The sequence below is a fragment of the Anser cygnoides genome, chromosome 3, assembly GCF_040182565.1.
Source record: "Anser cygnoides isolate HZ-2024a breed goose chromosome 3, Taihu_goose_T2T_genome, whole genome shotgun sequence".
Lineage (NCBI taxonomy): Eukaryota > Metazoa > Chordata > Aves > Anseriformes > Anatidae > Anser > Anser cygnoides.
The window spans coordinates 75,467,268-75,479,519 of NC_089875.1; the positions used below are offsets into that span (position 1 = coordinate 75,467,268).

The following is a 12,252-nucleotide window of genomic DNA, read 5'->3' on the forward strand; positions in this document are numbered from 1 at the left end:
GCAGAAGAGAATTGCTGAATTAAATATGTTAAAAAATTGATTTGCTGGGACATTGCAACTTCACCTCACAAGGAGTTCATGCTATCCTCCAAGAAGTCTGAAACAGATGCAGTCTGAATATCTGAATATATTCATTGCCAGAAGAAATCCCTTCTCTTTCTCTGTCTCTTATTTTACTTTTTCCTCTTTATCCTTTTTTTTTCTTCATACTGTCTTAGCTTAGGTCATTTTTATCCCATTCTCTGTGTCCTTCCTATCCATTTGATTTCCTTCACCCTTTGACTAATACAACATTTGCACATTTTATGAAAACAGTAGTGCAAGGATTTGTCATCAGCATATTCCTTTCAGGTTTCCTTGTGGGAACAGCTCCTGCCTCCTCCCTTTTAATCCTTCTGCTGCGTTGCAGCCATGGGTATTGCTGTCATCAAATGGCAGTCCTTGCTGTTTGAAATGTTTATTTTGGTATGCAGAGCTTGGAAAATCCAATGGATACACAACCTGTTGAGCCTGTTGAGCTAGATGAGATCAAGGCTGAAAGGACTTTCTAGCTCTGTATTTACCCTGTCTGTATTTACTACTGTATGCTAAATAGAGCTATTTGGTAAATATAGTAGAGCTACTAGTAAACTATAAAGGTATAGCTTTATAATATACAGACGTGTCAGTATGAACAGAAAAGGTCAATTTAACTTTGTTACAGCTAATAACACTTTTGAGTTATATATACACCGAGTATATATTTCACTCAAAAGTCATTTAAAATGTTAACGTCATATACAGATATTTGGCTTCACAATTTTATGTATATTTCTTAATTAAATATTTTCATTTTCACTGGTGTTTGTACCAAGTCCTTATTTTTAGTGAAGGTAGTCATTTGAATTCAAAATCATTGTAACTTTTGCATCTCAACGGCTTTGGAAAATATATGTTATAAACAACAAGAGTGAGCATTTGGAAAATTTGTAGTACCTTTTTATTCTTCCTCAAATGAATTTCCTGTTGCACAAGCCCTTCCTACGTAATGCGGGACAGGATCGCTCTGTCAAGTAAAACAACCTTCATTTCCTCATTGCCAGAACCCTATGCATATGTCACTTCTCACAGGCTTAATTGCCAAATGTACATATTCCTGGTGTCCTTAGTACTTTTCAGCTGGTAACAATCTCAACAGAAAATTTTGTAGTAGACTTCTGTGTACAGGGGACATACAGGAGAGCAGCCAAAACAAATCCAGTGTAGATTATTCATTATCAAGATGATAGTAGCTAAGAAGAGTGTCTATTTGTTGTATGTTTGAAAACAGGAAAAATACCTTTTTAATTGTAAGGAACTTTATGACTTCTGCATAAGGAGATTTTCACTACTGTTGGGAAAATAGTTGTTCCTCTCTACATGAAATAGAGTGGTAATTCCTGACTGTTAAAGTTCAGTAAAATGGAGTTATTCATTATGCATATGTCATTGATTACCACCTTTCACGTACACCTGCAATATCTTTCTGATTTTCAGTAATATTTAATAAGATAAAATGTATTGTTTCAAGTAAATATGATAGTACAAAGACATCTCAGAAAAAGTCCTCCTAGCAAATAGAAGACCCTAAAATCATTGGACAGAGAATATTGTACATATGATGCATTTGATTTGTCTTCAGTATAATCAAGAACCAGTTCTTAGCAAGGAGGACCACGCTGTCATGAAGCTTGTATGTGATTACAAAGCATCATACCTGAGTAATGGATTACCATATAATAAAAATAAATCTGTCTGTAGGAAAATACCTGCAAATTCCAGTACAACACAGAAGTAAAATTTAATAATTCATGCTTGTTGATGTTCTAATTCCAATATATTACTGGCATCTTATATTTGCATTTAAATCAATTTACACTGCATAGAATCTTCTGCTCTTTCTTGATTCATAAATAGTCACAGCTGAGACCAGAGTGTCAACTACAGAGCAAATCGTCTCCATTTTTATTTTGAATTTACTTGATTACTCTTTTTAAATAATACATTTTTTTTTTTAGGCCTCAAAAAAGATTGATCGTCAGCCTAGTCTTTGCTCACAGCTATCTGTGATGCAGATGAGAAACAGTATGGCCAGTACCAGCGACAGTGAGGATGGCTTGCAGATGTTTCTTCGTGGGACTTCCTCTGCATCCTCTCTACGTGAGTGCTCAGAATAGTTCATGCCAGTTTTGGACACAATTTGGTTGATCACTAAAGATGATTGTTAAACTCCTATTGTTATCAATAGGAGCAATGTGTAGCTTTTGGGTTGCTGCTGTAAATTAACCAAGTGTAAGGACCTAACAGTAGAATCTTAAAGATTCACTTTAAGGATTTCTATGCTAAGTGAAGCTACTTTAAGTAGGCACTAGAAAAAGCTGCATATGTTGTAATAATTTGTGATATAATGTGAATATGTAGACATAATATGGAATGTTTATAGCAAAGGGGCAAAACGGCGTGAATGCACAGTGCCTGCCACAGTAGTATCTCCTTTGGTCTGTGACTGGTGCTTGTAAAAATTAAAAAAACAAAGCAAAACATTTCCCCTCATCAGCTAGGTGCTCTGCATTTCCTCCTAAGGTAGTTTGCATTGGGAGGGTGTAGAGAGATATGGTGCATAACTAATCTTTTGATGCCACCTGAAAAATCTCCAAATATCCTGTCAGAATTTCCTTCCATGTGCTTTGTATGACAGGAGTAGTACAGAACAGATTAAGCGAGTGAAGCCATGTCTGACCTTTTGCTTCCACTCTTGGAATTTACTCCTTTATAGAAGCCTTTTAAACCATACTGTATAGGCTTTCTGTTGTTTACTTTCAATTTCCCTGAGTCTATACTTCAACAGTAGTCTGAACTCTGAAACCCACTTTTGAACAACAGCAACAGAAAATAGAAGATGCTCAATTGTCTCCTTTGGCATAAGCTGTTAGTTTAACAATTTAAAAGGGTCACATAGAATTATTTATTTTGATTTGGGAAATACTATTCTTTGGTAGTTAGAATTTAAATCTATGAGGAAAAAAAACACGGCCAGTTATTTATTGTGGTTAAACATACTGCTAAGGTGAAGAAGTGATTTAAAGTATTTGCACTCTATTTAATTATCTGTGTTCCATTGTGTTCCTCACAGTTCTCATCCACGGACTCCTTCAGGCTGGGAGGGCCTGTCTGTTTTCACTCCTTAATGTTCCATCTCCTGAGAGATGGAAGCAAAAGCCCTGATAATATTTCACCCTGCTAGAATTCTAGGGTGACAGCTGGGACATAGTTGTTAAAGGCTGGTGACATTTTCAGTGCTATTTTCTTAATTTCTCCTCTGTTTCGTGAAAGGACATTTATAATCACAGTACAGTTGAGGTTGCAAGGGACCTCTGGAGATCTTCTAGTCCAACCCCATGCTCAAAGCGAGATCAGCTACAGCAGGTTGCTCAGGGCCATGTCCAGTCAAGCTTTGAATATTTCCAAGGTTGAAGATTCCACACCTTCTCTGTGCAAACCCCTCCAGTGCCTTACCACTCTCACAGTGAAAAAATTCTCCCTTACTGCAACTCATGAGTGTTGTCCCTTGTTCTTTAATGCATGCCTCTGAGCAGAGTCCGGCTCTGTCTTCTTTATAGCCTTCTATTAGGTAGCTGAAAACAACAGTAAGATCTTCCTGTGAGTCTTCTGTTCATAAGGCTGAACACACCCAGTTCTCACAGCTTCTCCATGTACACCATGTGCTCCAGCTCCTGACCACCTTGGTTGTTCTCCACTGCACTCATTCCGATATGTCCATGTCTTTCTTGTACTGGGGAGCCCAAACCAGATCCTGCCTCACAATTACCAGATAGAGGAGAATAGCCACTGTCTTTGATCTGCTGGCTATGCTTTTGCTACTATGGTCCAATATATGGATGGTCTTATTCATTGCAGGGGCACGCTGCTGACTCATACTCAATTTGGTGTCCACCAGGGCTCCCAGGTCTGTTTCTGAAAAGTTGTTTTCCAACCAGTCATTGCCTAGCCTGTACTGCTGTATAGGCTTATTGTGTCCCAGGTGCAGGAATTTGACCCTGTGGAACTTCATGTCATTTCTGTCAGGTTTTTTTCCCCAGCCTCTGAAGGCCCATTCTGACTGGCAGCTCTACCCTGTGGCCTATCAGCAGTTTCCTTCATTACTTGACCGTTGTCTATGAATTTGGCAAGAGTGCACTTTGTCCTATCTTCCAGGTCATTAATAAAGATGTACTGAACATTATAGGCCTCAAGGGACCCTGCTAGTAACCAGCTGCCAGCTGTATTTTGTACTGCTGTTCACCACCCTGTGAACTCAGCAATCCAGCCAGTTTACACCTACACTGTAGTCCACATATCCAGTCCATTTCCCACCAGTTTGGCTGGAGGAATTTAATGGCAGGCTGTTCAGAGCCTTGCTACAGTCCAGGTAAACAATATTTACTCCACTCCCTTTGTTCACAGGGCCAGTCATCTCTCCACATAACATGGTCGGGCTTATTAGGCACAGTCTGACCATGGTAAATCCATGCTGGCTATTCCCAGTAATCCTCCTGTCCTTCATGTGCTCGCACACAGCTTCCAGGAAGATAGGCTCCGTAATCTTTCTGGGGATTGAGGTGAGGCTGATGGAACAGTAGTTTCCCCAGATCCTCCTCCTTGCCCTTCTTGAAAACAAGCATGGCATTTGCCTCTCCCCTGACTGCCATCGCCTTGCAAAGACAACAGAGAAGGGTCTTGCAACTGCTTCAGCCAACCCTCAGCACCCTTGGATGCAGCCCAGGTGGTTCCACAGTATGCCCTGTTGGCTTTGGTGGTCCCTAACTCAGTCCACCTTTCCTGTAAGTAAAGGATCACTCTCCCAGTCTCTGCCGCTAGAGTTACTGATCTGGGAGGCCTGGGGACAAACTTTACCCATAAAAACTGAGGCAAAAAAGGTATGGAGTATCTCAGCCTTTTCCATCTGCTTTCTGCCTAGGTCCTGTGCCTCACTGAGCCACGGCCTCACAGTTTCCCTGGTCTTCCTTTTGTTGCCTGTGTATTTGTAGTAGCCCTTCTTGTTGCCCTTTACCAGATCCAAGTCCAGCTGAGCTTTGGCTTTCCCAATTCCATCCCTGCATGCATGGGCCATGTTTCTGTATTCCTCCCAAGCAGCTCATCCCTGCTTTCACTATGTGTATGTGTTTGAGTTCTGTCAGGACTTCTCTGTTCATCTATGCCAGCCTTCTGCCACGCTTGCTCGACTTTCTGCACATTGGATTGGACTGTTCTTGCGCTTAGAGGGAGGTGTCCTTGAAGACCAACCAGCTGTCCTAGGGTCCCTCTGCCCTTGTGGGCGATGACCCTGGGGTTCCTGCCAAGTAGATCCCTGAGCAAGCCGCAGTCCACGGTCCTCAAGCCCAGGGTTGTAACTCTTCTATTTGTCTTGCACGCTTCTCTCAGTACTTAAATTCCATCAGTCCCTTGGACACTACAGCCAAGGTTACCATCAGCCTTCGCCTCCCTGATGAGTTCTTCCTTGTTCGTCAGTGACAGGTCCAGCAGAGCACCTCCCCTAGCCGGCTCATCGACTGCTCGTGTGAAGAAATTGTCCTCTACAGTCTCCAGAAACTTCCTGGACTGCTTGAACCTGTTACCACCAGCTACGGGGGTGGTTAGAGCTCCCCATGAGCACCCAGGCCTGCCATCATGAGGCTTCATCCAGCTGTCTAAAGAAGGCTTCCAACTACTTGCTCTTCTTGATCAGGCAGCCTGTAGCAGATACCTGCTGTGAAGTCTCCCATGTTGGTCTGTTCTCTGATCTTTACCCATAAGCTCTCAACTGGCTTTTCACCTGTTCCAAGGCAAAGCTCCATGCATTGAAGCCACTCCTCTGCAGAGAGGGCACTTGTACAAATTGGCACACTCATAAGCCTGAAAGAAATTGTAAAACTGTATTTGTGCAATTAGCTAAAATTAAAATTCTCTCCCAGGCCTAGCATCAGAACACTAACACCAGTATTTCAGCTTTGGGAGAAAGTAATCTAAATGCTTGACATTTCCAGCTGTAATTACATTAATCCCTAAGATGCGTCCATTTTTAGCATATACTTGTTAAAAACACTCTTTTCTGCTGTACGTTTCCTGGTTTATGTACCGTGTTTTCTGGTGTATGGTGTGTACTTTCCCCAGGAGAGAGGAGAGGGATGTTTAAATGTCTTTTATGTTCCGACAACAACGGTTGGTGTAGTTGGTAGTGCCACCATGCCATTGGCAGCAGTAGGTGTGGTGGCAGCCTCTGGAGTCCAGTATTCCTCTTTCGCAGAGGTGGGGAGGTTGCCCATAGAGCAGTGTGTAAGACACTTCAAGAAATGCTATCATTTATTTCTTCTTTGCATTTTGATTAATATGAAATTTCTGACTTCTGTAGTTGATAAAAGGTGATCTGTCTAACTAAACTATAACACTTCAGTCTGTCTTTTTGCCAAAATAACTTGCCAACTTGTTTTTCCTGTGTAATGCCATTGCCAATGATGGTTTTTCTACCAAGGTGAGCTCTGTCTAAAGATTTGTATTGAATTTGGATTGTGGCCGTGTATACACTTTTTCTCGGATCACAGGGGAAAAAAAAAAAAGCTGCCATTTACCTTCCCACTGTTTCGTTTTCAAGAACCTTCTGGATGCTGTCAGTGCAGCATAGCTAGTCTTTTGTGCGTTTTTTTAAGTTTCAGTATGAGGTATGAGGCATACTGTCCAGAGCTGTGTTCCCCTGGATCCTCTTAGTCATGCATTAGTTTATTACGAACAAACAAAATCAAACAGAAGATGTAGTGAAGAGTATATGGAAATGACGCCTATATTTTTTTTTAGAAGAAGAAATGAGAAACTTACCTGTGCAGGAATTCTAGAGGACTTCTGACTTGTCATTGTTAGGTGATCAGTTGTGTGGACAAAAGCTTCCCAATACAGATATGATATTTGTCTGCCACAATAAAAACAAATCTTATTCTCCTAATTTCCATGTTCTTGAAATAATGAGCATTTATTATTTTTTAATGCAAACTTTTGCATTATGCATTTAGCTGTTCTACACCTTATCAGCTTTAACTCATTTTCTAAAGAAACTGATAAAAGGCTATTTTCAAAGTGTTTTGCTGTGAAAGTGTGAAAAGTTTGAATTAGTAGGCCCCAAACTACAATTGCTAACAAAACTGTGTTTTGAATTGAATTAACTAAGAAACACAACTAACTGTTTGCTTTTATATTAAGGAAATAACCAACAAGAGTTCTGTAATGCTTACGGAGTGGGTCGTTTGCAGCATGATGCTTTGTGTTGATAACATCACATTAACTCAGCAAGCATCCTCAAAAAGGTATAAAGTGGAATTTGTATGTTGTGGTACATGTGCTTGATGTACATTATCCATTCATATGTAGTTTACTAGTAGATGAATTTTTTGTATCTCTTTTTCCAAAATATGAGATAAGCAGAAATAGTTCAACGCAATCAGAACTTTAAGTCCTTTAAAAAACATTTCAATATTAATTTCTGTTCAATAATTCTATTGCTTGATAGTCATACTTACTAATGATACAGGTCTTTTCCATGGTACTTGGTTTAGATCACTCAGATTTGCTATGAATCTGAATTTGTGAACTTCTGAGCTAAGCAGGAATGTAGAAAGGCTTTGTTTTGGTAATGCTTTTATCAGCATTATCTCACTGTGTGTGCTGGCTATGTTACACCCAGCCTGTGGGTAATAGCAAGATTGGGTTTCATAGGAAATACCATTTTAATAGGCATTTTAGTTTAGGACCTAAAGAAAGTACAAGAGCAGTGTATGGAAGGCCTGCGTTCAAGATCTGGTTCAGTCTCAAACATCTGTTCAATGCTGGGTGGAGGCATGAATAGAAAAGTTTTTTGTATTTGGAGGAAACAAGGGCATGGCTTTGAACCGAACAACTTAACAGTATTAAACCTAATATTGGATCCTGTTCAGCAGTTATGGATTCTTATTTCAGATTTCTGCAGAGAAGAGTAAGCACTTTTAAACAAAAGAAAACCATTCTGAAAACAAAGTATTCTAACGTAGAAATCAAAAAAAAATGTAAAAAAGCTGAAACTGTAATCCAACATTTTCAGATGTCCTTTCACCTTTCAGTGTAATTTGTTGATGTCTCCCAACAAAGTCAGTTTTATATCTAAACCTTGGATTTTGATGATTAAAAGTAGTCATCGCTCATAGAGGTTGTAAAAGCCCACGTGTGGAAAGAAGTGCTTAACATTTCCAGTGTTTAAAAATGCGTCTGAGTATCCCTTTATCACAACAGTTACATTTTTTTTGAATGCTAGAATAAAATACTAATACATCTTTAACACAAAAAGTTCTAAACAGCTAATTCCAAACCATGTTTGTGTGAATGTGACTTAAAAGTGCAGTAATGTAACACCTGCTGGTCTTGCCTGTAGCAAGTGTTTTGTTCTCTGTGTGTAAAATACGCAGCAGAATCACAGAATCATACAGTCATAGAATGGCCTGGGTTGGAAGGGACCTTAAAGATCATCTAGTTCCAATCCCCTGCCATAGGAAGGGACGCCACCCACTAGATCAGGTTTGCCAGGGCCCCATCCAGCCTGGTCTTGAACACCTCCAGGGATGGGGCATCCATAGCTTCTCTGGGCAACCTGTTCCAGTGCCTCACTACCCTCTGAGCAAAGAATTTCCTCCTAATATCCAATCTCCTCAGAAAGGAGTCCTTCTTCATAAGAAGGCTTCCTTAGCAGAGCACTTACTGTGTGTCTGATAAACTTCATTTAAAGAAGTAGTAAGAATAGTCCTGAAACAGTATGTGATGGCTACCAGTTTTTTTTTCAAGAAAACTTGACTTTTTAGATTGTATACAGATGACCTGTCAGACAGAACCACTACCTCTTGCTCTTTTCTTCTGAAGTGGGGTGTTTCAGAGATTTCCCTACTCTTTTTGGTCATCATATGCTAGCTGTTTACAACCTTGTACCTTTGTGGTTAACTCTTCAGAGAGGAAGAACTGTGCAACTCCAGATATCATTTCTGAGTGAACGATGGGAAATAAACCCGTTAGACTAATGTTAAAGGAGTTCTATGGTGAAACGCTCAAGCTGAAAGGTTAACTAAAACAGATGTAGTTTGCAGTGGCGACTTGCACAAAAGCTCCATTTAATGTCTTGCCAACAATGGCTTTTGTGCATGCTCTGCTCTGGCAGGCTTTACGAGTTGCTGCTTTCCTAGCAGATTGTCTTAGAGCAATGAAATCTCTGTCAGTCAAACGCCTTCATCTGCTAATCTATCTTGTTCTCTTTATGATTCTTTATAGGGATATTGTATTTTAAGTTTTACATTATAATATTTTTAAGACTGTTGTGACTATGATCATGCACACATTTCAGGTTTTCCCAGTAAATGTAAGAGTTGTTTCCCAGTGACGGCAAGTATGCAGATGTACATATCTTCTGTTCATTAGGTAACCAGTCATAGTGTCATTTTGGAGAATAACTCGTGGGTGAGTCTAACAAAACAGAAAACAGTTGTCAAGGCCACAGTAGTGTGCTTCTCATGCAGTCTCTGGATTTGCACTGAAGTTGGGGAGAAATGTGTGTCTGAAGTGGTTGTAGAATTTGAACCCTGAAGGTATTACTGGTGCATGTCAGGATTTCCTGATGCCTGTAGCCAAATAATAAAGAAACTTTCAGAAATAAAATCCTCTTATGAGGGAATTAGTAATGGATCGTCAGATTCTGTACTCTGTCACAAATGGGTATAAATAGCAGGTATGTATTGTGAAATTAATCAAAAATTTCTTTGGAACTATGGCAGGCCCAGGCCGGACATCTCCCTACCTGAGAACTTCGGCAAAGATGAAGCCAATAGAAGAAAGCGTTGAAGATGATGTCTTTGAAGCACCGTCGGCTGATAAGCTTGAAGTCCAGCGGCTGCCTTAAACAGATCTGACTTCGGATGTGCAAGAGCTTGTACAAAGCTCCAGAGCAAGAGGAAGAAGCTTAAATGGGAAGGAGTCTGGAAGCTAAAAACATCTTCCCACAATTGAATTTACCACAGCATACGTCAGTGGCTTCTAGACAGAAGTGCCACACTTTTATTTTACTTTTAAATAAAAATAAAAACAAACTCATATGGGTTTTATTTTTGTTTTCTGGACATGGGTATTTGCTTTGTTTTTACTTTGGCTCTTGCTGTTACTAATTTAGAATACAGTGGCTGACTAGCCTGAAATTTCTAGAGACTAACTTGGTGCAGAATATCTGAAGATTTATTTCTGTAAGGTTCTTAGAAGCTTGTATTTTAGTGCTTTTCAGTGGGAGATTTTAAAGTTATGTTTCCAAAGCTGTGTTGTTTTTACCTAATATCATTGTTGTGAGTCTCCTGTGAAACAATACACATACTATTCTGCTTATATTGGCAGATATTTGCCTCTAATTCTGGCATTTCCTAACCTGACTGCTTGACTCCACAGCTGTAATAGTGACTTTTTTTTTTTTTGGCCAAATACTTAAATTTAATGTTAAATGTAATGTTTCCAACCTTAACTTTTTCTCCTTTAGGTAAATGTATTAATACTGAAGTCTCAGTCGGGCAACCACTTTTTTTTTTCACGGAAGAAAGTCTAACAAAGTCTAAAGAAGTCAGATCAGCCCATCTGTGCCAAACATGCCTCTCTTTTATAAAGCTGTGTTGGTTCTAGTGCCTCTCCAGGAAGGGACTTGTTGATTTGCTTTTTTAAGATGGGCAAAAATATACGCTTTTCCTTAGTCTTATCTGCAGGATGATTGATTTGTTCTGGATTAATCTTTGCACACAACAATAGATGAGGTATAGATGAGGGTTGGTGCAGGAAATTCAGCTCCAACTGTCCAAGTGAGCCTACTGCAAGTGAAGGGAAATGCTGTGTTATAGTGGGAGGCGTTGGGAAGTCTTTGTCATAGGCACTTGTAGCAGCCCTGTCTGTGATAAGTGGGGATACATAGATGGTAGCTGTCTTTCTGTGCTTTGCAGTTCGTTGTTTAACAAGTAGTATATTTTAACTAAACAGAATATAGGTAGTATTTCATTTAGCATATTGCACAAAAATCCACTAGATACAATAATAGAAGTTCAGCATAAGTCCGCAAGCAGTCCGAGGTGTTAAGAGTCTGTTTCTGCTCTGTTTTCTGTCACTCCATTTTAATTCTAAAATTTATCCCGGCAAAGCATCCTTGAATCATCCTGCATCTGAGTTATGTAACCCATTTGTTGCCTTTCCAAAAGCTCATGCAGCATCAAAATGCACACTTACATGACTGGAAGTTTGACCTGCATTGTCAGTGTTCTTGTTTCTGTGAGTTTAAATCCAGTGTTTAACATTACATCAATGTGTATTGTCGCTTGCTCAGTTTTACGTCATTAAAAATGTCCCACTGAGGCGAGACATGGTTACTACTTTGTGTAAACAGATGTAAAATATCTTTACAGTATAGTAAGTCAAGTGTACCATGTTTTTAGTGGCTGACTGTTAAATACTGGCAATGAAATGAATTATACCATGACCAAAAATACAATAGACAAGAAAACTGAATATAGTAGAAAGAAATATGAAGTATTCTCTATACAATAAAGTGCATAGTAAAGGAGAAATGCTTATCCTCATAACTCCAGCAGATGCTGGAGGTCTGTTTGAGTTTTGTGATGTCCCATTTCTTTTAATACAAACAATAACAATTATATAACAATTCTGTGGGATTAATTATGGCGTGAGCGGGTTAGTTAGGCTGGGACCCCTGCATGTCGTCTGATCCAGCCTCCTGCCCAAAGAAGGCTCAGCTTCAACATGGGTGGAAACGGTGGAATGAGGGAGACAAAACTATTGACAGGTGCTGTTACAGGAACCTGGCTGCTTGCGAGTATCGCATGTCTAAAACGCTTACGTTCCTTTGGATTACAACACAGCCAGACTTCGTCAATAAAACAATTCCATATATATTTGCAGGTTTTACTTACAATTAAAAAAGCTGTGATTAAAAAGCTGCATCAGTAACAAAATGGTGAGAGCTTCACAGGTTGGTAGGGGTATGCTTCTTCACTCCGTGCACAAGCTTCAAGCTCTGCATAAGAAGGGATGCTTTACTCCCATTCCAGATAAAATGATCCCAATGGATAGCGCACACCAGTTGGAAGAAGGATGTTGCCACATGATTTTTAGTGGTTAGGAATAGAAAAAAGA

At 39.7% G+C, this 12,252-nt stretch overlaps 1 protein-coding gene across 3 annotated transcripts in view; it reads left to right on the top strand.

Moving 5' to 3' along the window:
• BVES (blood vessel epicardial substance) overlaps positions 1-10,167 on the top strand; it is a 55,071-nt gene extending 44,904 nt beyond the window's left edge. The window contains exons 9-11 of one of the 3 annotated variants that reach the window (XM_066994471.1): positions 2,037-2,178; positions 7,267-7,370; positions 9,852-10,167. In XM_066994471.1, coding sequence (XP_066850572.1) covers positions 2,037-2,178; positions 7,267-7,334 — 210 coding nt within the window. In that variant the 3' untranslated portion in view covers positions 7,335-7,370; positions 9,852-10,167. Of the gene's footprint in view, positions 1-2,036; positions 2,179-5,547; positions 7,013-7,266; positions 7,371-9,851 lie in introns of those variants that run through there. The other 2 variants (XM_066994472.1, XM_066994473.1) reach the window with 2 other exon arrangements.
• The last annotated feature ends 2,085 nt before the right edge of the window (positions 10,168-12,252 follow it).